At 46.5% G+C, this 25166-nt stretch overlaps 2 protein-coding genes across 2 annotated transcripts; one reads left to right on the forward strand and one right to left on the reverse strand.

Moving 5' to 3' along the window:
- Positions 1-179: 179 nt before the first annotated feature.
- Positions 180-10695, forward strand: TBL3 (transducin beta like 3). The gene is made up of 22 exons (XM_068699222.1): positions 180-280; positions 371-422; positions 518-613; positions 817-864; positions 1451-1592; positions 2108-2192; positions 2653-2823; positions 3035-3110; positions 3296-3392; positions 3700-3905; positions 4276-4417; positions 4874-4932; positions 5174-5277; positions 5938-6088; positions 6216-6446; positions 7128-7198; positions 7726-7882; positions 8309-8367; positions 8841-8944; positions 9326-9397; positions 9951-10109; positions 10468-10695. The coding sequence occupies exons 1-22, from the start codon at positions 246-248 to the stop codon at positions 10578-10580; spliced, it is 2430 nt and encodes an 809-aa protein (XP_068555323.1). The 5' UTR covers positions 180-245; the 3' UTR covers positions 10581-10695.
- A 426-nt stretch (positions 10696-11121) lies between these two features.
- On the reverse strand, positions 11122-15668 carry NOXO1 (NADPH oxidase organizer 1). The gene is made up of 8 exons (XM_068699223.1): positions 15434-15668; positions 14861-14941; positions 14688-14763; positions 14015-14186; positions 13574-13764; positions 13025-13138; positions 12697-12814; positions 11122-12471 (listed from the first exon to the last, which is right to left on the reverse strand). The coding sequence occupies exons 1-8, from the start codon at positions 15491-15493 to the stop codon at positions 11865-11867; spliced, it is 1419 nt and encodes a 472-aa protein (XP_068555324.1). The 5' UTR covers positions 15494-15668; the 3' UTR covers positions 11122-11864.
- Between the last annotated feature and the right edge of the window lie 9498 nt (positions 15669-25166).

Raw genomic sequence — 25166 nt, forward strand, 5'->3', positions numbered from 1 at the left:
TCTTAGAGTTCTGTATTTTTAATAAAGATTTAATTGCTTGAATTCACAGCCCAGTCTCCTTATTTGTAATTTGTGTTGCCCAAATTGCCCAGGTGGCACCGGGGGGCGGGTGGGACGCTGAGCACGCTGCGGGGCAGCTCTGCCCGTAGTCACCATGGCGCTCCCGGCTTCCTGTGCCCTCAGACGTCATCACCCCGAGCCGGAAGTGACGCCACCCGGCGTGCGGCACGAAGAAGGCCGGCAGCATGGCGGCGGCCGGGCCCCTGCGCTTCAAGAGCAAGTGAGCGGCGGGCGGGCGGCCGCGGGGCCTGGCGCTGAGGGCCCGGCCGCACGTCCCTTATCTCTCTCCTTTATCTCTGTCCCCTTCCAGCTACGCCGTGTCCAGGAGGATGGAGCCCTTCTACACCGGCGGCCGCGTGCAGGTAAGGCCAGGCCGCCCCCTCCCTCTGCTGGGGCCCTGCTGCCTCCCCCCTTCCCCCCGCGGCAGCCCCGCTCCTGCTCCCCGCTCTCCCCCCAGGTCAGCCGTGACGGCACCGCCATGTTCTGCCCCTGCGGCACCCGCCTCAACGTGATGGACGTGGAGACGGGGGCGCGGCTGCACAGCCTCGAGCAGGTGAGGCCGTGGCGGGGCCCTGAGGCGCTGCTCCGAAGGGATGGGGATGGGGCTGGGAGCCGGGAGCGTGGTGGGGTTGTGCGGGGTCTGTCCGGGCAGCTGGGGGCTGCTGGGTGTGATCCCCTCGGCGGCAGCTGCAGGGAAGGGAGAGCACTGAAACACCGCACTGACAGCCTAACTGTGACTGCTTTCTTTTTGTAAAGGATGACCAAGAGGATATCACTGCGTTTGCGCTTAGTCCTGATGATGAGGTATGTCTCGGATTCTTTGCTTTGTGTTAATTTCTCTTGGGCTTCTTGACAAACCTGGTGAAGACTGAAGGCTGTTCTTGGGTGTACACTGTGCTTCCAGAGATCTCTGTGCAGCCTCACCTCTTCTGGGCTCAAGTTAGATAGGGCAACCCTTGCTGTCTTGTTTTTTTTTTGGAGCTAAGAACAAATCCTGGGATAACAGGAATGTTTTAATCTGTTCAGCCTATTTGTAAGGACTGCAATAATCGATGTTTTATTTAAATCCAGAGTGTTTTCTGGTTTCTTTCATGCATCCGTGTGCACCCTTAAGCACTGCAGGTCAGATTCTCTGGTAGAATTACTGTTCTCTGTAATTCTGGTAGAGAATTACTGTTGGTTTTGGTATGTCAGCCTAGAAGATTTTGTGCATATATGCTAAACATTCAATGTTTATTTTATTTCCTATGGCATTGGAGGTAGTCTCGTGAATTAATTTTGAGAAGCGGAGCTGCAAGAATGACATAACATTTTGTGTGTGTGTGTGAGCACAGAAGGAAATAGAAGTCTAATTGTTGATTTTGCTTTCTTTTACCTTGTTTGTGTGTAGATTCTTGTAACAGGAAGCAGAGCCCTGCTGCTGAAGCAGTGGAATTGGCGAGAGAGCAAGTGTGTGCGCACATGGAAAGCAGTGCACGTAGCACCTGTTGCTAGCATGGCCTTTGATTCTACTTCAACACTGTTAGCCTCAGGTAAGATCCTGCTTCGCTCTCCTACAACGGGAATGGTACTGAATGGTCCTTCTGCTTCTGAATAAGCTACACCAGCTTGATGCAGTCTGAGGTAGTGATCTCCTGAGTCCAGACAAAACCAGAAGTAGTTATGCATATATAGAAGTGAGGCGATGATGGACTAACAATAATTTTTTCAGTGTTCTAAAATGCACACAGTAAAGTGCACATAAATATGTGGGACCTATGATTCAGTTTGGCATAGTTATCCCAGTGTACGCCTGGGACTCTGGAGATGGAGGAGGGCAGGCATGAACTGTAACTTACTAACTGTACTTCAAGATTCTTGTCTGGGAGTAGTCAGGCTTTTCCCAGCTCTCTGGAATCGTAAGGTGCTCCTTAAAGTTGCCGTGGTGTGGGTGGCTGTTACTGAGTTCGTTTTTCTTTTGCTGCCTTTGGAACCCATGACATCTTACAGTTGCTGGCATATTAGATCTCTTGTCTCTGTCTTTCATTCTTATGTGCCCTTCTCCAAGGTGGATGTGACAGCACCATTAAGATCTGGGATATGATCAAACAGTACTGCACACACAACCTGAAAGGATCGTCAGGAGTTGTACAGTGAGTACATGTTGGTGTGCTGCTTGGATGCTGAGACTGGTGTGAAATGTCTTAAGTTAATGAAATGCAAAAAAATGTTTGGATTCAGGTTCTGTTTCCTGACTCTTGAAATGTTTTGTGAAGGAACGGGACTAAATTGACTTTAGCCCAGGGAGGAAATGATTTGGTCAGGAAGCCTTGGGATTTAAATGAAATATCTGTGCTTGCTGATGTAATTCAAGAACATATAAGATTGGCAAAGACCAGTTCTAAATTTTCCTGGTGGGTGGAAGAGGAATGAAGTTTTGCAAAGAAAGCCATAGTGCAAGTTCAGCTCAATTGATTTGTCAAATTCTTGCTGTAGAGTATAAGTTTATTGAAGTAATATAAGTATATAAGTTTATTGAAATACTGGGCTAATGCTGAGGGGGTGCCAGACCCTGTATTCCCATCTCATTCGGGTTCATTTCCTTCTCTCCAGCCTTGTTGAGTTCCACCCCGATATCTCCCGTCTGCAACTCTTCTCCTCCTCAATGGACTACAAAATCCGGATCTGGGACCTGAATACCAGCAAATGCATCGCGGCCTTGGATGGCCACTTCAGTGCTGTCACCTCCCTGGCGTTTGCTGCAGATGGGAACACGCTCATTAGGTACAGGTCTACAGAGCCTTAGCTTTTCTCTCCTGTTTACCCTGCTCCCAACAGACTGGGAGCTTGCGTGAGGTCTGGGAAGTAGTGAATGCTGGTGCCTTCTTTTGTTACGGGCCTCTTCAGAGAGGTGTTGAACTCCTGCAGTTCTAAATCCGAAGTCAGAGCCTGAGTTGAATGGTTTTAGCATTGAAGCTTCTCTTTTAACTTGCAGTTCTGGCCGTGATAAAATCTGCATGGTGTGGAACCTGGAAACCAGAGAAAGTAAAAGAACTGTTCCTATCTACGAGGTAAAGTTGATTTTTTTTTATTCCTTTGAGATCCTTTATTGTTTGTAGTCATGGTTTCAGTTCTTTTCATAGGCAGTAGAATGTGGTGTGTGTGCTTGTTAGCACTGACAGACTGTTACTCAGCTGCCTGCTAAAATGGGATGTCAGTCCCCTCTGCTCAGCTGATGTTTGGTCAATCCTTGCAGAGTGTGGAAGCTGCTGTCTTGTTACCTGAAAAAGGAGACTTCTCGCAGCTGGGCGTGAAGAAACAAGGGCTGCACTTTCTCACGGCTGGCAGCAAAGGTGAGTGTTCTGCATGTTGCTGCTGGATTTAGAGGCTGAGGAAGGGCTGTTGCTGTTATTCCTGGGATGTGTGTTATAATTTATGTGGAAGAAGTCTTGGCATGAACTCATGGATGCAGAGTGTTCTCCTGAGTTTATATGACAGTCATGGATGAGCAGGACTGATCGGGCCTGCTGTGGAGTTTTGACTGTGCATGTTTTCAAACTGCAAAAAAAGTTTGAACTGAAGAAAAGCCTCGTAGTCCCTACATGCCACTTCAATTAGTCTAAAGTAGTGTCTCTGACAGATAATTTGTGTTTGTGTTAGGTGTCCTGAAAATCTGGGAAGTTGCCACAGCTGCTTGTGTATATACCCAGCCTGTGCCCTTTGAGCCTGTGGAGTCAAAGGAGGAGGCCAGTGAGCACAGCCTGACCCAATGCATGCTTGTGCCTGAGAGAAACGAGATTGTCACAGTGTCTGTGGAGCACAATATTGTTTTATATGATGCTCAGACTCTTCAGCTCAGGAAGCAGGTAACAACCTTCAGCATGCCCTTTCTTCTTCCTTCATCTGTATTTTAGGATCACCTCAGCTTCTGGTGGTAGCTTAGTCCAGGAGTTTCTCTTCTCCTTCCCGTTCTTGAACTGTATCTTGGTTACAAGCCAGAGAGCCAGTTTCACTCGGGTTGTTTGGAGAAAGGTTGCACAGAAATGCAGGCAAAAGAAAAGCAGAATAGACCTAGCCAGAAATCCTGTGTTCCAGATTATATCTAACAAGATTTTTTGCATGCAGCACTAAGTGAAAGGTAACAGGAATGCAGCTTTGCCGGGCACGGTACCATTTGGTACTTCTCTAACCAGTTGGCTTCTCCTTGTTAAACTGTTCCTGTTCTGCTGTCCTCAGCTTGCAGGTTACAACGATGAGGTTCTGGATGTGAAGTTCCTTGGGCCTGGTGATTCTCACATCGTTGTGGCTACCAACAGCCCTCAGCTGAAGGTGTTTGAACTGGCAACATCACATTGCCAGATCCTCTATGGTCACACAGGTGCGTGGTCAGCTCTGATGTGGGTGGGTGGAAGCTGTGAAGGGATTTCTTTATCCAGCTTCAGTCACAACTCTTATGTGGAGTGGAGTTTTGTCTGGGGCAGCATCACAATATTTAGAGTTGTGTGGAAGAAATATATTTATGCAGTCCTGATTTTCCAAATACTAGTTTTCTTTTTCCAGGTTTTCAGTTCAGTCCCTCTCACTAGCAGTGAGATCAATTAAAAATGGAGTTAAATATTTAGGTATGGGAGTGCTAGCTCTGAGTGTCATTTTGTGGCTGCAAGTGACAGATCCGCACCAATGCTGTAAGCAGGCAGCCACTAATAACGTGTGGATGTGTCTCTAAAACCTGTCCCCAAGTCAGTAAGCATTGGACTCCATACTAATTCATGCATTTCTGTTGTCTGATTTCAGTATTCCTTTGCATCCAGCTGTTTTTTCTTCCTCTGTTTAGAAACGGTTCTTGCTTTGGATGTCTTCAGAAAAGGCCTGATGTTTGTAAGCTGCTCTAAGGTGCGTAAACCTTTTTCTTCATTGCTAGTGATCTTCATAGTGGTCCAGAAAGGGCTTTTTGTTAAGATGCAGGTCCTGAGTGCTACATCCCCAAAATGCAAGGTTCTTCCACAATTCGTTTTTAACATTGCTCCGCTGCTCTGATGAATGCATGTTCAAGTTTAAAAACCAGTGAATAACCAGGCTTATTTATGCAGTAAATATGTGGAAGACTGATCACTGATGTCCTCTCCCTTTACAGGACAAAAGCATTCGACTGTGGCGGATGAACAAAGGCGGAAGGGTGGTCTGTGTGGCTCAAGGACTGGGTCATGCACACGGGGTAGGCGCTGTCTCTTGCTCAAGGTAATAAAAACTGGACAAGGATTTACCTTTGCAAACATGAGTCATGGCTACTGTGCTAATCCTCAGAGTGGATGTTTTGGTGAATGCCTGCCTCTGAGTGATGTTTGTCGTGTTTGATTCCAGCTTGTCATGGTGCTCTGAGTCTGAAGGAAGAAATTTTTTTGAACAAATTACTCTATCCATAGGTTGTGAAGCTTGCATTTCTTTGTTGGTCTACTTATTTGCCTTAAAGAGCAGCACCTGCATAAGTTGCCAAATAAAGTTCAACTGATTTAGAGAGAAGGGTTGGGGAGTGAAGGGAAATGTGTCTATGGAAGGTGTTTGCTTAATTAGTATATCTGTTTTATCAGCTGTTCTCCTTTCTTCATTCTGCCGAACAGTCTGGAAACTCAACTTGCTTGTTCAAAAGATGCAATATACCTTAGTGTATAAATGTAGAGAGCTAGCAGTGCTCTTGGCTAATGCCTGAGTTGCTGGGGTCTATCCCAGTGACTTGAGTAAAATGAAAAACAGTTTGGAAGCCGTTAAAGCACTCTGTTTAGCATGACAGCAGAGTGACTGAATGTGGGTAGATTCCAAGAGGGGAGGAGAAGGCCCTTTTCTGGTGCAGGGGAAGCCACTGTTTTGCTTTCTCACAGTTGATCCTTTTTTCCCTTTCAGAATGAAAGAAAGCTTCGTGGTGACCAGCAGCCAGGACTGTACGATAAAGGTCTGGAATATCCCAGAATCTCTCATTTCCAAAGCAAAAGCAGCCTTGATCTCCAGTCCAGAAACACTTCATGCACAAGTGACCGAGAGGGGTCATGACAAGGTAAAGCTCCACCTCATGTGAGAGCATATTTTTAGTACTTAAATCCTCTCCTGTTTTGTACCTGACATTTAATGGCTGTCTCACAGCAAAATAAAAGGCTTAAACTGTATTTGTGTGACTTTTCTAGGACATAAACAGTGTGGCAGTTTCTCCCAATGACAAGCTCATTGCCACAGGCTCACAGGATCGGCTGGCCAAGCTGTGGTCTTGTTCTGATTGCTCTTTGCTGGGTGTCTTCACTGGACATAAGCGTGGAATCTGGTGCGTACAGTTCTCCCCTGTGGATCAGATTCTGGCCACCTCTTCAGCAGATGGAACCCTGAAGCTCTGGGGTCTTCAGGACTTCAGCTGTTTAAAGGTAATGTGGGATTGATTAAGGCTGCCTCCAAAAAGCTGGTGTTAGTGCAGGTGAAATTTAGCGACATAACCGTGTAGAAGGAACAGCTATTGAGGTCTAGCCTTATTCTCCAGGATATTGGATGTATGAGTTGCATGCAAAGCTCCAGGACAAAAGGTGATCTTTTCTAGCTATCCAGTAATCAGTATGGTTCATTGTAGGGGAAAAACATTCAGGTAGTTGAAAGAAAGTTGTCTTTGCCTGACACAGCTGTGGCCATGAATGAAAACAATTCCTGTTTAAATTTCAGGCCCAATCTTCATATAAGAACTGTTTTTTTTCTGGCCTAATAGTGTCCCACTAAAACAGTGAGAAGGCAGTTGCTAATTCTGTCCCATGTTCTGGCACTTACTGTGTGTTAACTTTTTGGAAGATTGCTAAATCATTTGGTCTCTGTGTTCATACCATTTACAATTGACCTTGGGTAACGAGTCCAAGCAAGCAGCTTGGTTGAAGAAATGTTATTTTTGCTAGTATTTCCTATTGCCCCTTCAATCTGCACTAAGAGGAAGTCCTAAGGGTAGAGGCTGCTTTCTGGAATTTACCTACCTGGACTTTGGGAGTAAATGTTCCCTTGAAATAAGATTCTTTGAAGGCCTGGCAACAGCTCTAACACTTTCACGCTTCCTTTCTGTTTTCCAGACCTTTGAAGGTCATGACGCCTCTGTACTGAAAGTCATTTTTGTAAGCAGAGGAACACAGCTGCTCAGCAGGTAAGTGCTTACACCAGAACCTTAGAGAAAGATCCTGAAACTTGTCAGAAAGCAAATCTCTTAGCTGGTAGCAGCAAACATAGACATTGATGGATTAGTGACATACGCCACAGGGCAGAGCTAAGGCTGAATTTCACCTTACTGCCTTTGAGGCTAGACCAGCCAGAGCTAAACAGTTACTGGTACCTGCAAAGGGTTTCTTCTCCAGCAAGTAGCAGGAAAGAATGTGGTTTCTCTTGAATCACCCTTTCTTACAGAAAGGCTGAAAGAGACTGGGAATACCATTAGTGAGTATGAGGAAATGTAGGTAATAGGGCTTTCCATGATGGAGCCACCTGAGAGGGTGCTAGTAGTACTGGCAGCAGAATGGATTTCTTATGCTCTCTCAAGATTTTTGGTTAATTCTGCTCCTGCTTGATAGGCATTGGAATGGGATGAGTTTATCCAGTATTTTGGTTGGGGCAGAGCAAGAATGGATCTATCCCGTGATTCTCTGAGCTAAGTTGGTTGTTTTTCTCTTCCAAAAGTGGTTCTGATGGTCTCTTAAAACTCTGGACAATTAAAACAAATGAGTGTGTGAAAACATTAGATGGTCATGAAGATAAAATCTGGGGTCTTCACTCTAATAAGCAAGACGACATGGTTGTGACAGCATCCAGTGACTCCTCCATCACACTCTGGAAGGTACAGTGCAGAATCTGTTTCCCTCTCTGGGTTAGTGATCAGAACACAGTTGCAGAGATAAAGATCCCGGTGGTTTGTTTCTCGCTGTTACAACATGACACACTCTCCTTATTTTCTTCAGCTTCAGATTGCATCAGTAAGGCATATCTTTGGTTTGTTTGTTGTGTTTTGAGTTGTTTTTCTGACCACACTGAATTTTCATAGCTGATTTTATAAAAGGAATAGGAGATGGGCTTTAAGTGGCCTGCCTAGCCCTAGTGTTCTACGTGGGGCTTGGAGGGCAATTGTGAGTTGCTAGATTTAATACGTAATTTATTTGACCTGGAGATCTTGCTGCAGAAACTGATCTTCTGTTTACTTGTTGGCTGCATAAAAAGTCATCTGTATTAAAGCAAGATTTGACAGTCATGTTTTGGTTTGTTATAGGATGTCACTGAAATTGAACAGGAAGAAGCACAAGCTAAACAGGAGGAACAGATTATGAAGTAAGTTGATCCTGGGCAGTAGAGGGCTGTGAAAGGCAAGTTCTGTCCAGTGAAACTGCACATCTAGAGCCATGCAGGTCTACCTACTCTGAAGTATATGTCAGTTAGCTATTTAGATGCTGTGAAGGCATGGTAATCTTCCACTTTGTGGTTTATCTTTAGTTAAAGCAAATCTTTGCTGTAATATTATCGGCTTGATAATGGATTAGTTTCATGTTTATATACTACTAAGATAAGTCACATCAAACTGCTGAAACCTGCTTTCATTTCCTTATACTTCAGCCAGCACCGGATAGTTCAGGGAGCCCTTGATTGTGCCAAGGAAATTATCTGCACAATGAGGGCATTGAGGCATTCACCGCCAAGCGGTATTTACTTGGCATTAAACCTCTGCACACCATTATTGCCAAATCCATTATTTATTTATTTTATTTATTTATCCTTATGTTTCACTCTCTTGGTCTGTTTTCCAGAGAACAAGAGCTTTCTAACCTGCTTCATGAGAAAAGATACCTCAAAGCATTGGGGTTGGCAATCTCTCTGGATCGTCCACACACAGTGTTAACAGTTGTTAAAGGTGAGTTCATGTTACGCTCTGACAGTGTTTTTTCTGCCCTCTCTGCTTTCCAGAGCATCTCTTCCAGGTAGACACAGACCGTAGTCTGAAGTTTTTATATAGTAAAATAAAGTTAATAAAGTAAAATTGTCTGAAAGCCTCTATTTTACCCTTTTATCACTCCCATTTTCCTAAATGAAATCACAGCTGATGACAAATACTCTCCCTGCTCTTAGCCCATGGGTGCACTTTGGAAGGGATGAGATCACGTTGAAACTTATGGGTTTGGAACTGCCAAAAGGGATGTTATTTTCAACAGAATCCTCAGTGTAGGAGGAAGACACGGATATTTCTCTTGAAATGATTTTCTTCCTCTCCTTAATTCGTTTATTTCTTTTGCAGCCATCCTCAAGGAAAGTGATGGGAGAAAGCACTTGGAAGAGAACATTGCTCGGCTGAGGAAGGATCAGAAAGGTTTGTTGTGACATAGTTTAGTGTTAAAACCTTTCAGATTTGGGGCTTGTTTTCTTAACTGAAATTAAAGGGAGAAGAGTTTCCTTAGACCCAGTCTTTACAGTCTTTAACCAGTGAGCGTCCACCACCCTTGAGCAGGTGCTGCCCTGGGCCAACTCTTCTTTTGTACTAGTCATGCTCACCAGCAGCTGCTCTGAGCTTGTTTGAAGTCATCAGTCTCTGGCTTTCAGGGCCACTTGGCCTCTTTCTGCATGACCTGAGTCCATCCTGCAGCTGGGAGATGAGTGCACTGAGCCAGTGGCTGTGCCAGGATTTCCCCCCCTCCCTGTCTGATTTCCTTCAGTTACCACTGCCCAGAAGGGGGCCACCTTCTTGTTTAAGATGTCTGTGATGAGAAACCGTTCTGTGTATGGTTGGAAACCATTCTATGTATGGTGGTTCTGCCCTTTCTAGGTTTGTTACTAGTGCTGTGTGGGAGCTGAGCTTCTCTGAGATATTCTCTAACTCAGCATCTGCTGCACAGCCTGTGTGTATAAATGTCCTCCTTCCCTAGAGGCAGTGTTAGCATTCTTGGTGACGTGGAACACAAACTCTCGAAACTGCCATGAGGCTCAAGCTGTCATTGAAACCCTCCTGAAGCATGAAGCACCAGACAGCCTTCTGCAGTACTCGGGCATTAAATCTGCTGTGGAATCCCTGCTGCCTTACACTGGTGAGTGGTGGTGTGGGGATATTTGGGCAGTGGGTGGATTAGTCTGAGTTAGAGCTGTTGGGAGATGCCTGTGGTGGTGATGTGCTCAGTATTTCATTGTACAGTCTCAGCTGCCCTCTGCTCCTGCAAGATTTGAGCTCTGTCAGGTTTGTGCTCTTGATCCTGGTGTTATGTGAATGTTGGTGCTTCCTGGCCTCGTATTACCAGCCTGGATAAAAAGCTTTTCACAATTTGTGTGTCTGTGAGGTCTCTTGTGTTGTGAATGCTCCTTCTCTGCCTTGGTTAAAATAGATTTTGTACCCATTTCTGGTGAACTTTCCTTCTTGTGATATCAACCACTGGTTTTCTTTCTTTGCAGAGCGCCACTTTCAGAGGCTGAGCCGATTACTGCAAGCCTCCATGTTCATTGACTTCATGTGGCAAAACATGAGGCTGGCTGATACATCACAGCAGGAAGATATGACTTTGTGACCCTTCTCCCACCAGCTGCTGTTTCCTGAGGGGACAGTCTGAACTGCTTTCCCACCAGATATGGCGACTGGAATATTCCTTTATTTTATAATAAACTTTATAATTTTTTTTTAAAACAAGTCCACTATTCAGTCTCTTTGGAGCTTAATGAGAGTAAGGGTGCATTCCTCTAGGCAAGCCATGTTTTCTCTTTGTATTATCACACCCTGAATTTTGAGGCCTGGACACTAAGATTGCTTAGTTTAGAGAAAAGACAATCTGGCTATGAACGAGCTGCTTGTCTGTACAAGTTAAAGGCTACAAAGTTGGGAGATACAACATGGCCAGTAGTATCATATCCCAAAGTCCTATTAGGTTGTGTATGTAGATCAGTGTTGGCTAAGCACTGAATATTCTCTCTGCTTGGGCAAAATGCAGCCTGGGCCAAGTCCTGTATCTCACCTCTGCCTGCTCTTACATGTGAAAATCTGCCTGGCAGCTGAGTGCAACTTTAATTACCCAATAAGAAAGTCTTTAAAGTACAAAAAACACATAGCATTCATAGATTTTTATCTGCATTTTATTTTAGAGAAAGAAATATATAAAACTTAAAACTATAAAACTTCAAACAACACAAATCGTTACATATTGGTTAAATTGCTTATATCAAAAAAAAAGAAAGCACCATACATGAGAGACTTAACTAAAAGGTAGCAATCTAGACAAGAGTCCTAGGTTTTCTAACTCAGTTCTGCTCTCTCAGTTCAGAGGCTCTAGCTAATTCACAGATACATGATAGCCAGTTCCCCACTACCCAAATTCACTTAACTATAAAGTAAAAAATACAGTTTAAAAAAGAAAAAAATAATGGATTCAGGTAAATGACATTTACATGGCTGAATCACCCCGTCCCTACCCAATATAAATAACTAGCTATGGATTTCATGGGTTACACTCCATTCCTCTGCAGCACTGTGTTGCATAGCCACGTTGTGGGGAATAAGAAAATCATGACATTCTCAAAAACCGTGCTGCAGGATAAATACATGCCTGAGGGAGAATTACCTCAATTCAAGTTATACAGGAGCTGCTGGGACCCCAGTGCTGTGGCACACCCTAATTAAACCGCTCGATTCTGGCCCTCCTGTGCTGCAGCATGTGCCAGCAGTAACCTAGCAAAGCAGTGGCTGCAAGCCTGCTCCATCGGGACCTTGCAGTGTCCTTGAAATGCAGTGGTCCCCAGCAGTGATGCTCCCTGTGGCTCCTGAAGGACTTGGTAAGGGTCTGCTGGGGGCCTGGGCCCTTCTAGTGCACGTTGGGGAGCGGGGACAAGGCCTGGGGGGCGGACTGCCTCAGGGCTCGCCTTGTGACCGTGCTGCACCTCTGGAGGATCTCATGAGCTGAGGGGCGCGTGGGCACCTTGGGGACACCACCAGCTGTGTCCGAGTCAGAGAGGGAGCAGCTGAGATCGGCGGCAGATGACTCCACAAAGCCAGAATCGTTCCTGTCCTTGTGGGTGAGGTGTGGAGATTTGCTGCTGTGCGTGGCCAAGGCTTTCCCCAGGCGGGGGCTCCTGACTTGCTCCACCTCAGGCAGAGACCGTGACAAATCGGGCTTCCAGCTCAGCCTGCTGCCTGAGCTGAGTGAGGAGCTGTCTGAATCCAGGTCTGGTGTGGATCTTGATCTGCTTCTCAAAGAGCTCACATCCTCGTCTCTCCGGTCCTGGGCAGCGTGGTCCTGCACCCTGCCGCCTCCCCTCGCCTTGCCCTGGGGCTGGGGGGCCGGCGGGGAGGCGCTGAGGTTGGGCGTGGAGACATTGAGGCCGCAGTTCATGATGGTCTGCAGCCTGTGGTGAGGGTTCTTGTAGGGCTGGAGGCACATGGAGGGCATGTAGCCGGTCTGCCCGTTGTATCTGAGGGGAGAGGGGGAAAGAAGCACTGAGCTGAGGGGCTCTTCTCCCAGCTTGGACCAAGGGCAGGGGGCAGCGCCACACTTAGGGTGTGAGGAAGAACCACGGGGTGGTTATTTCAGTGAGGTTACACGCAGCCAGGGGAGAGTTATCAGGCAAGAAGCACCTGCAGCAGGCACCTGGCTGCCTTGGGAGCACTAAAGCAGAGCCGCGGAGAGGCCTCCTTACCGGATCAGCCACCAGCCATTGTCAGACTTCCTGACCACCTCCACCACCACGCCGCTGTGCAGAGAGAGCTCGTCCGCCTTCTGCGACTCGTAGGCCCGCACAACGAAATACAGGCTGCCTGGAGAGAGAGGGGGAAGGACGTTCTTGATTTCTGGAGAGAAAGCTGTGGCAAGCACAGGATGATGGGCCCAAACTTCGGCCATCTGCTGAGTGCAAGCACAGCCCCAGGCCTGGGGAGACTTTTCAGGGCCCATTTTTTGAAGGAGGAATGCGGTGTGGTCCTGAGCCCAGAGCTGCTGCTTTGGTCCCGGGGCACAAGCAGACTTACCCTCCTCGTCTGAGCTCAAGGTATCCTGGCTGTCCTCATGGACATCGATCTCCTCCAGGTATGAGGCTGGGAACCAGGCTATCTGCTTGTCTGCGTTTTCCACTAGCCACCAACCTGCAGCAAACAGCAAAAGAGAGTTTGTAACCTACAAGAGGCAGAGAGGTGATCATAAAATCCCAATGTAGGGGCAGCCAGAGCTATAAGACAAGAGAGAAGTTCTGCAGAGCAGCTTAGTGCTGACACTGGCAGAGCACCACCTAGACCCGTGTTTGCACCATGCAAAAGTGTTGGGATCCACAAAGCAAAATGTGCAAAGCTTTCTGCTTGGGCTGTGAATAAGGCACCATGTCTCAGCTCAGACTTTTGCCTCCCTTAATTAGAAAAGGCCAGACCACTTGTTCTTTCCTCCTGTCTAGATCCAGGTAGTTACCCGCAGGCACAAACATCACCCACACACTCGATGCTACAGATGCATTCACCAAGCCATAAATCAATCTGGAAATCTCACAGCATCCACCCCCAAAACTGAAGAATCCTTATCAAACGTACCAGTCATGTCCTTGAGTAACACTTCAACTATTTCCTTCTGAGCGACTTTGAAAGCCTGGTTCTTTGTGTCTTTGGTTTCAAAGGTTTCGACGCATCTGTAGCTCTGAGATGCCTGCGGATTGGTAATAGAGAGCTGCTGCTGCGCCTGCTTTTTCTTTTCCCCTCCAATTTCTGAAGGCATGATCACAACACTGAAAAGCAAAGTTTAATATCCGTTTACTGAAAACTCCTGTGAAAGGCTGAGTGTTAATTTCAGTAAAATCATGTCTATTTACAAGGCTAAGGAGAGCTTAGGCATCAAAACCGATATATGCATTGAAGCTTTCAGTAGAACATCCCTTTCTGCTACCCAAAAACCTAACTTATGTTTCCCTTCAATCCATATTCTATAATATTTCTGTTTCTTGAAGAGATACACAAACAAAAAATATGATTTCATACCTGTCTTCAGGAAAGCACGGATCTAGGTCTTGGGTTTGTGCCCTGAAAAACTGAATGAGATCTTCACTCTGGGAGATCTTAGCATCTGTTTTCAGCAGTTCCTGGGAGTATGTTTCCAGCAATTTCAGTCTCTCCAGGAACTTGTTCATCTTCCTCTGCTTCACGTTTACATCTATAAAATAAAAAAAGCGAAAGTTGATGCAAGACAATAGCAGATCTGGATGCCTCCAGAGCAGCACCTTGTGCCTGAGCACAGTGGGCCCCCACCTACCACCCTCCCCTGCAGGGGCCCAGGCTGCAAATAGCTGAGACAGCAGCTGGTTCTGCCTCGCTGCTCTTTTAAATAGCTCCTGATAGAACTTTTGCATATCTAAAATTTGTCTTTGTTCAGATGTTGCAAGGAACCCTGAGCCTATACTTAAACTGCAATATTCATTTACCAAGTGCATTTGTTTACAAAAAATAAATGTTTCTAGGTTATTTTAAATCAGAGATGGACCTGAGTACATAACCCAGCTGAACCATGCCCCCAGCAGGAGCTGTCTGTTGATCTGTCCCATAGGATGTTGGACTCAGTGACTAAAGCCTACATCACCAGTTACAGCTGTTCCCAGCAGCTCTGTCATGTTTGTCACACAATCTTTGAAAAAAATCGAAGTTTTTTCCTCCTTACCTTTAAACTTGGGTATAGTCCTGTCAGATCTCCTGAGTGATCCACTCTCAATGGGGAATTTTCTCTTCAGCTCTTTCTAAAAGTGAAACAAAAGAGTGAATAACGGCGCTCACAAGGCTGAGCTCCTCCCTGCCCAGGATGGAGATGTTACTTTCAGGGAGCTGTTCACTTACGTGGAGCCTCTTAAATTCTTCAAACGTCCGGTAGATGAGAATGTTGTTTTGATCCGACCAGGATACAAACATCATGTACTTCTGAAAAAATAAAAGGGAAAAGAGATGCATTTTTTATCACGGTGTTCAATATCAGATGCTTTCAAGCAATGAGCATTTGCCAGGACCTGTGGTTTAGTTCTGGTTTCAGGCTGCAAGACTGTCACCTAAAAAATGAAATTAAGGACTAAACCTACAAAAATATTTCCTTAATTTTAGGGTCCCAGATGAGTAATTGTTGTTAAAAGCAGAAAGAAGTTCTGAAGTTGTGAAGAGGAAGAGAGCAAGTCCATGATATCATTTTCTTATGAGATGGACCACCAAAAACACGTCTGAGACCCCTGTCCTAGAACAACACTTTAATTTCAATGCTGCAGGAAAATGAGCAAATGTACTCCTGAAAGAATAACTCAAAAAACAAAACAAAAACAAAAACAAAAAACAAACAAACAAAAAAACCACTCTACTTTCCTGATTTGTAAATAGTATTTAAGGAAAAAAAAGAAGAAAAAATAAAAAATCAGGTTAAAATACCTTCTGCTTTCTGCATTGCATCAAGCCTACAGCTTTCACATCCACTGGGAACCGGCTCATCTTCCCAACGCCTGCTTCTCCTGCAGCTGGTGGCTGGAGGTTGGCAGAGGCACAGCTCCAGGCACAGCCTCCGGCAGCTTAAATACACTGGGGCCGAGGGAGGGCACACATGCACGTGCGCTGCCTTCCCTGCTTCCTCCTCCGCCCAGAAGCTCGAGGAGAAATTCCCTAAATCTGCAAGCTAACCCTGCCTTTTACCTGTGGCCTAACATGCAAATAGTACCGAGAGCAGCTGGCGGGGGCATAGTTCAGATGGTTGGGGAAAAGAGCCTTATCTTATCATGTGCTTGATACAGCAGTGCTGGGAAGGAGCCCAGCCCTGCGTGCAGTTCATCTCTGGGTGTCAGTGGAATCCCCTGGGGCAGCAGCGGCTCGGGAAATGAAGTGCACTTCCAGGGATCGACGTGTTTATGGCTCCATTGCACCAATTTCCCTGTCAAAGCTGCCTGCAGCCATAACAGCTTGGGCTGCGATCATATCGGTCCCCAAAACTGCTAACCAGCATGGCCAGCTGTAGAGCTGTAGGCGTGATTTCATGTGTGTGCCAGCTGCCACAAATCTCTCTTCTTTATTGATTATTCCTGTTTGATAAGTGAAAGGAATTTGACTTTAAAAGGAGTGCTGGTGGCTATATCAATATTTGCATGCTCTCAGAAAGAAATGGAAAGTGTCGATTTCAACGCTGCCAGAGGAAAGTATGAACACATCCCCACAGGTGTAACTGGAAAAGTCCCAAAGCTTTTCACGTGTGAAAATACAGCGGAGACTCAGCTCCGTGTACCCCGTGCTCTGGCCTACATCAAGCCTGGGCACCCACCTCCACCCAAGGCGATGGGCAGGGCGATGGAGAACCCCGGCTGGGAGACCCTGGGAGCTCCTGGGACGTGGCTCAGACACAAAGACAGACACAGGGAAGGAGCGGAGCCGTGTGTCCACCCAGGAGCAGCTCTGCCTGGTGCTGCACAGGGGAAAAGCAGAGCCAGGAGAAGGAATTGCTTCATTTCGGCTCCTTGCTGCCCCAAGGCACGGTGTGACTGGTAATTACAGCCCTGGAAAGGCTGTCCTTTCCCTGAACTGCTGGCCTGAGGCATGCCTCTGGTTATAACCAGGCTGATGGGCATCTGTGTGATCAGACTGCCTTCTCTGTCCTCCATCCCTCTCTTTGATGAAGCCTGAATTGAATCATTATCATTACTGGAGCCCAGATTGCTCAGCCCAGCCTTCCTTTTCATTTTCCAATTACACTGGACTTCTTAAAACCCTCGGCAACAGGTGCAGATGACTTTTCATCTATCAAAAAACAAAAGAAAAAAAGCCCACAACAGAGTCCCAATAGGAAGCCAGACAAGATTACTTCTGAGCAGCTAGAAAATGCAGTGATTAGGGCCTTGGCTTGCATTTAATGAAAATACGTGAGGCTGCTCCTGCACAGCAGGGCGGCAGACAAAGGTGTTTTCAGTGCAGTTTGATCTGTTGCTGCTGGATCTGTTCTCCTTCGGGAAGGAAACGTTATGCGGCGAGCTCTTCAGAGCCATGCCCGCATTCGGTGGGAAAACCCCTTCACTGCCATCCCCGGGGCACTTCCTGGCTGACAGAACGACGTGGAAACTGCTGCACAAAGTCGCCACGGTGTGGGCTCACAGCACTGAGCACCCCCAGCAGCATCAGACCCTCCGTCCCTGTTCACTAAGGGACCGGGATAAGCACGAGCTGTTAAATCTGGCTGGCTCTTTGGAAGAGGGGGAAATCACTGCATCCAGAGAGCTGCTTCTTTGTGATGCTGGTGTCTGGAAGCCATCAGTCTAGGGGGTGGCAAAATGCTGCTGTGCCTCCGCCAGCATGGCCATGCTGCTGTGGGAGCCGCCCCGACGGGGCCACGCTTTGTGTGCCTGTCCTGGCACGGGGCCCTCGGGAAGAGCTGGAGCCAGGGCTCTAAACAAAGCACAGTGTGTTGGTCTCCTGTCTCAGAACAAACACAAACCGCAATGTATTTCCAAGAGCACAAAGGTTTAAAAATGTTTACCCTAAAAAAAAAATTAAAAAAAATTGAACTGTTCAGAAGTGAAATCTCTACGTGCATGCAAACTGGGCAGAAGCAGCTCACACATTGTTTCATTCCCTGTCTGCAAACACTGCAAAAGTCAGTAAAACAAGAAGAGTAGGACATAGCCTTGGTTTTGACACTTGCTAACTCCAAAAGCCTTGCTATATTTCAGAGTTCCCAGGAAAAGCGTGCAGAAGAGGTGGCTACAAAGCAGAAGTGAGATGAGAAAACACAACCAACTGCTGGAACAGCAAGGTGAAACCACGTGGAGGTTTGCTGGGGCTGACGATCCAGCCAGACCATTCGGAGAGCTTGTGTTCTGGGAAGAGACTGCTTGGTGGCAGGGGTCTCAGGGCAAGGCATGAGCAAAACTACTGCAAATTCAGTGACTAGATGTTGAGAAAATGTACTGCAGAAGCTAAGGTCACTGCGACATCGAGCAGCAGTACGAGGAAGGGATGTGTTCAGGCAGAACCTGGGGATAACTGAGTGTTTCTGGAGCCATCCTACCACTCCAGGCTCTGCACCTGTAGAAGTGTCACTGCCTCGTTGTTGTTGTCAAGGCTGATGTCAAGAAACTGTCCGCTCAGGAGACTTGCCTAGTGTGTCACGTAGGCTGGAGTGACTAAATCCGAGAAAGAGCAGGAAGGGCCGTGCCGGGCTGCATCAGCACCAGCACCAGCACGAGCAGCACTGCCCCGTGGCCCGGAAAAGTGCCGTGGGTTGGTGCCGTGGCTGGTAGGATGGGTGGAGAACTGATCATAGAGGCCATTAACCCCACTGCTGTGTCAGATACCTCTGGGCACACAGTGAAAAGTAAAGCCATTTCCCGGACAGTAAGTTGTGTTTGCTTTGTGTCTTCTGCTACATCGTCCTGCCGCTGATTGGTACCTGTCGGTGTGTAATTATTAATGGAAGGCTGGGAGCGGTCTGCCAGGAAGAAGAGTATCGAGTCCAAGTATTGCTGGGTGCTGAGATTACCTCATCAGTATTTATTGACACAAATCATGAGGTACAGCGTTAACTTTTTTTTCTTCTTCTTTAATCATTTTATAGGGTACAAAAGAGATCATAAATTAACAGGTAAATTTATTACCTGTTGATTTATTAAATATTATTATATTATCAATATTAGATATTATTAAATATCTATTAGGAATGGACTGTCCTGCTTTGAGAAGGCAGAACATAAATACAAATTTTTCTCAGTAATAGCTTCTGTCCCTGCCTGCTTTGTGGCCCCCTTCCAGAATCCCACATGTGCCTTGCAGTGGTGGGGAACATCGCTGCCACCACGGCACGGCTGTGTAGGAGAAAGGGCTCGGGCACAGGTACAGGCATGGGGGGCTGAACCAGGGCACCTGCCCCAGAGAGCCCTCAGTCTGAACAGACAGAGATCATTCAGTGCCTTCAAGGCACAGCAGAGCCACACAAAGCCCCAGGCCTCCTGGGCTTCCCCCTGCCCTATCTCGATCACAAGAGCAGCTGCCCCCCACCACGTGTACGATGCCCATGACAAATAAACACCAAGCGTATGATTCTCTTTTTATTTCATATGATCCTCCAACCAACACACACAAAAAAAAGAAAGAGCCATGTTACAAGCATCTTCTACCATGTCCAGGATTTAGGCATGGGTTGGGCACGGCTGCAGGTGTGGGGGACTCAAACTCATGTGTTTCTTATTTTACATCCAGCACAGGAGGAGCTGCTGCTGGTTTGACTCACTGACCTCTTGCAGACTTGCTGGGGAAAGGCAGAGAGGAAAAGCCCTGAAGCCACCCTTGAGATATTGCAGCTGTGAGGCAGAGAGAAGGAAATGAAGCCGCTGGGCCACGGGCATGGCAGAGGGGGGCCCTTGCCTGGTAAGCCACCTGCATGAGACCTTAATCTCCTCCCAGCATCACCTTCAGGATCAAACCCTGCCCTTTGCTGTTCTTGAAGGTCACCTGCGATAGCATATAACCTATCAGCACCTTTAATGAAAAGGCCAGCTGCTAAAAGCTGATTTTAAGAATACAAAGAGGTTTTAGACTTCCATTAAAAAGAGAAACAGACCTTGATCAAAAGAAAAAAATATATTAAAAAAAATCAAACACTGGAGTTGTCAAAAATATCCTTCACCTCATAAACAAACTAAGCCGTTGAACATTCACGTAGGCTGGGATGAGAGATTTTACAGTATTTAATCCAGAGGAAGGTATTTAATTTCCTTTTAACTTGAGCAGCTGCTGCACAAAATAAGGTATTTTTCAGTGGGTTGTTGCCCACACACACTGGGGTCCCGTTCCCTCCCAGTTTGCTGTCAGCACGGCCCCAGTCAGGCAACTGGTAAAAAACCTTGCAGCACAGCAACCCCCCAAACCTCACATCTGCCAGCTGGGAGGGTGACAGCAGCAGAGCTTAGTGCTTGGTTTTCCCTTTAGATGCTTGTGGGATCCAGCTGCCAAGCCCAGGGGAGAAAAGAAGTGCCCTGGTGGCCTGTAAAACACCCCCCAACCGTTTACCAAGCACCTGGAGCAGCAATTTCACAGCTCCTTTGTAAAAGTTTTTTTGCTTGTTTTTCTGAGGTTATGCAGAGGGCGAGGACATGATTCAAGAACAAAACTTCCAGGAAGGATGAGAATGAAACTTAATCCTAATGCAAGAGAAAGTTTCCTGCATGGTTTCCTAGAGCAAAGAGACAAAAGGTGTTCGGTGGCTGCTCTTTGTGGTGAGAGGCCAACACAGCGGGTATATGCACAGGGACCGATGCTTGGGCATCCTCCGGGGAAACCTTCAGGAATCCAACCCAAAAGACCAGTGGGAAACAAAGCAAATAGGCAGAAATACTGGTTTTGTGTCGGCAAAATCTATTCTTATTTCACATTGACTATGATAAAATCTGCTCACGTGCAAGACCGTTGTGATCCTCACAGATTAGTCAGAAGTGCTCATCCTACTGTTTTCTTTTCCTCATTCCCCACCGCCACCAATAAACAGAATATGCAAAGTGCCTTATCTCCTTGGGGTTTCTATCAGCACTGGTAGCCTAAGTTAAAAAGCCACCTTTATTCCAAAGTGAAGACAACATCTTTGTGTTCCCATTCCCCATCATCAAACAGGAAAAATATTATTTAATCCTCAGCCAACAGGCTGGCAGAGAGAAGAGTGGTATGGAAGTCCAACTGCTGCTTCGGCAATGTTTAATTCATAGCAAGTCAGCACAGTCTCACAGCAATTGTTAGCAGAGAAAAATCTCTTCCTCCACCACCAGTTAAAACTTTGACCTGCTTCTAGAAAAAGGAATCACCCATAAGCCAGGGAGAGCTGCATAAAGGTGAGGAAGAGGAGGAACCCCATGTACCCCTGTCCTGTGTGGTGCCAGCTAGTCTAAAAGCACAGCTCTTGTAACAAGAGTCATTAGTTTTAGGAGGCAAAAAAGGGAGTCTCTGATAAGGAAGGACCCTCAAAATCCACATGGAAAACAGCATGGTACCAGAGATTTACAATATTTTAAAATTATCTTCAAATAGATAAATATATCAATATATCTTCAAATATATAAAATTATCTTTCAAATTATCTTCTGCTAAAACAAAAAGTGTTCAGGTGCAGAAGCCCACACTGCAGCCTGGCCCAGAGCTCTTCTGGCATTCGCAGAGAGCAGCCGGGCCAGTCTCCTTGCAGTGATGCTGAGAGCGGTGGAAGCTGCCTGCTGATGACTTTGAGTTTTATTCTTCTTCAAGAGCACAACAGAAAAAAAAAAAAAAAAGAAAAAAAAAAAAAGATTTGCTTGTGTTTGTGCTCAGAATGGAAGAATTAATTCCACGGAGAGCCTGGGATGTAGGAGAAAAAGAATGGAGCATGACAGAGGACTCAGAGGAAAGGCTGTATTGACTTGCTTAAAATAATTTTTATTTTTCTCCCTATCCCTGCCCTTGTAAATGTGTGCCCTACGGCAGCTGTGCCAGTCCAGCAATGAAGTGTCCCAGCACAGTGGCAGGCTCCTTCCTGGTAACAGCAAGATTTCTGCCTTGGGAAATTCTGCAAGTGCAAATTTCTTGTATACAAACAAAGCTGTTCAATATAAATGATTTATGTACCTGGAAATATACCTTAAGATTTTCTGCTGCTATTTCCTAGTTCATTGTACCTTCACAAGAAACTATATGACGAATTCCTAAGGTTGTCTTTCTAACCGGTTGGACTTTAAGCTCACTTCCTTACCTGTACATAGATGTCAGCTTCCTGGCAGTGTATTACCCTGGGGAGGGCAACAGTTCTATTCAACAGGAAGTATCCATAAACCATCACAGAAAAACCACAGTAACAATCCTGAGAGATAGAGGGTAAATCCTGAGAGGCATAGGGTTGCCCAGAGAGGTTGTAGTCTCCTCCTTGGACATCTCCCAAAGCTGCCTGGACGTGGTGCTGGGCACCAGATGGACCCAGAGGTCCCTGACAACCTCAACGAGTCTGTGACAATTTTCCAAAGCACTCTAAATAAATTCATGAAAAGTCAATGCTATTTAGATTCCCAAATGCAGCAAAAGCCTTTGCAGGTATCGCTCCTTGTTCTCTGGTCACAATCTGACTTCCTAGCACAGCAACAGAGAGAATCGCAGGGCAGCAGGCAGCCTGGGCTGGGTGTTACCTTTCCATACAACCCCGTTACGTCCTAGAAAGTGGGCCATAAGGGTAGCAGAGATTGTCTCTCTGTTAATTGTGCTAGTTAGCTCTGAAAATCAGCAGCTTCTCTGCAGACATAACCATACCCACACACACGTGCACACTCCTTGGGGCCTCCCCTCCATGGGGTCTCCCCTCCTGTGCTCCTGCCTGCCTTGCTGCTGCTCTCAGACCCTGCTCCCCTGCACCCCAGGAGCTGCCACTGGATGGCGGGGCTCGGAGGTGCCCTGTCCTGGCTGGCTTGAGGGTAAGCAGTGGGCTCTGTGCCTGGCATCTCCCACTGCTGACCCATTTCTTCTTCCTCCCCCGTGCATCCACTATCAGCTGCCAGTTCGCAAGCTCTTGTTTAGCAACTGCCAGAGATAAAGGCAGAACATCAAACAGCAACCTTCCTCTGAGAAACACAAACACACCTTACACATTTTCTCAAGTTCAGGGTTTACCAATGCTTCCTGGTAATTAGTGTCATTAGAGCCCTGCACGTTACCCTGTTCCAGTCACAGATCAGGTAGCTGCTCAGATGAGGTACCTGTCTGGTAGGCCCCGGTGAGCCCTGTCTTGCAGATACAATTACATTAAATAAAACACAGGGGCACTGTTAGCAGAGTCCCACCCAGGAGTGCCCCGAGGCGCCGGGTGCCAGAGTGAGGAAGCCTCAGCGGGGCAGCACGTGGCGATGCTTCAGTCCTCACCACAGGAGACAGCTGCTTTTAGGAGGGGGTTTTTTAGACACATTCTTGGTAACAGACTTCTTTATTATACCACCAGCTCCTCAGCCAAAGTTCTAGGTGGGAATGTGCACCAGCTCAGCCTGCCAACCAAAGACATTGCTTTGTCTTACAGACATTTCTGCAATTATTTAATTGCCTAACGGCTGAAGAGTAAAGCACTGTAGGAATTTCCCCTGGTCTCTTCTAGATGCCATCATACCTTTTTTTCAGAATTAAAAAAAAAAAAAAAAAAAAAGAAAGAATGAGGTCATCAATGTCATTTAAACTTTTAGTGGTGTACAAGGAAAACAAATATAAAGAACATATTTTCTCTTACTAGGTCTTTCCTTCATGTGTGAAATTTATACAGAGTTGTCTATAACTTTAGACAAATATGTTTCAGTAATTGTAATCAGTTACGCATGTCTCTTCTCCCTCCCACATGAATAACAACAACAAAATGTTCTCATCAAATCGCAAATAAAAAAAAATTGATTCAGGCCCAAGGATGGAGATCCAGATCACCAGCTCAGTACTACGCAGACCAGGAAACATATCAGCCATTTCCACATAAAGCACACTAATTTTGAAATCTTTCCTGAAGGCGAGTTTCTGAAGCATTTTTCTAAAATGATGCATTACCTACTAAAAATGTTACACCATGCTGTGTTAAATATATCAGAGGATAAGAACAGAAAATGAGAAGTACTTTTCTAGCACCTTTCGTACAAATTGTGTCTTTGCAGAATTTGCAGCACAAAAGCATTTAATTTAACATCAGGGGAAAGTCTCAAGATGCATTTCAAATAGGCTATGACACAGCCAGGAAGAAACAAGACGTGGAGAAGTACAGCCATGTCCAGAAGGCAAGAGCTGCTCCACAGAAGGCTCGTACACCAACACTGCCTGAAGGGCCACAAAGAGGTCTGGTGCTGCCTGAATGGGAAGAGGGGTGTGTGTATGTCAAAAAAAACTACCCCAGACAGCTTATATGAAATTTGTTAAGATGGTGTTTTGGTCCTCTTTCATCTCAACCATACATTTGCATGTATTAAACAAAATACTGTATTTTTCACGTGGCCTGCAGCACACGGTGAGGTGAAAAGTGGAAATGGGCACAAACTTCATGTTCTAGAGTGCATTGTTCAGAGTGGGAGATGTATTCTGTGGCCTGGAAATCTCTGATGACATGACAGCATCGAGCCAAATAGAAAGAAAAGAGCAACCCTGTGCTGCCTTCTGAGTTTTCATGCCCAGAACCCCCATTAAGAATTTCATAACACTGCTCTGGCTCGGAGTCTGGCCAGAGGACACACTTTTGGCAGTGGCACCCACAAATTAACTGTCTGCAAGCTATTTTGCCTTTCCAAGGGGCAGCAGACAGCTCTGAAGCTGGTGCTGTGCAGGACCACCACCCAGGGTCGGACCTGAGCTGGATCGCAGCAGCAGTGTGCTTGCAACCCCCATGGCTCACCAGAACAGGAATTAAAGGAAAGCTGCTGAACATCCACTGAGCACAGGAGAGCTGGGGGAAATGTCCTTGGCACGCTCTGCCCTTGCATAATGTGCAAACAGTCTGGGCAAATCCCTCCTTGGTATAGTTTTACCGGGACATGAGCACATGACGGTTTCTAAAAAACATAAAATCGGTTACGGGTGCATCCTGCTGCAGGTGCACAGGTTAAGCTGGGTCAAACAGTAGTTTGTCCTCTAGCTTGGGGTGCCGGCTGTGTCATGGGACAGCACTGAGGTGCCACCACAACCGCCATATAGAAGAGTGCCCCATGTCACTGGGTGTCCTGGCTGAGCCCACGTGCTGCGTACAGGCATTGGCACAGCTGCTGTGGCCCCCCAGATATTTTGGGACCCCCAAGAGCTGCTGCAGCCCCCGAGGTGCTGTGGGGGACACTCAGTGTGGTATGTGGAGCAGGCTCTGGCTGAGGCACAGCATCACAGCACTGCAGTGGCTCAGCTCTGCCTGCCTGGCATAGCAGTAGCTAGATGAAGGGCTTGACTGTGGAAACTGAGCATTTGCCTTGGTCTGTAGGGTGAATAACCTGTAAATATGTGTTCAGACTGGCCTTGGTCTGTAGGGCAAATAAGCTGTAAATATGTATACAGACTGGCCTTGGTCTATATGGCGAATAACCTATAAATATGTATACAGACTGGCCTTGGTTTTTAGGGTGAATAAGATGAAAATTCATATACAGACAGGCCTGGGTCTATACAGTGAATTAACTGTAAA

Source organism: Anas acuta, chromosome 15, assembly GCF_963932015.1.
Source record: "Anas acuta chromosome 15, bAnaAcu1.1, whole genome shotgun sequence".
Lineage (NCBI taxonomy): Eukaryota > Metazoa > Chordata > Aves > Anseriformes > Anatidae > Anas > Anas acuta.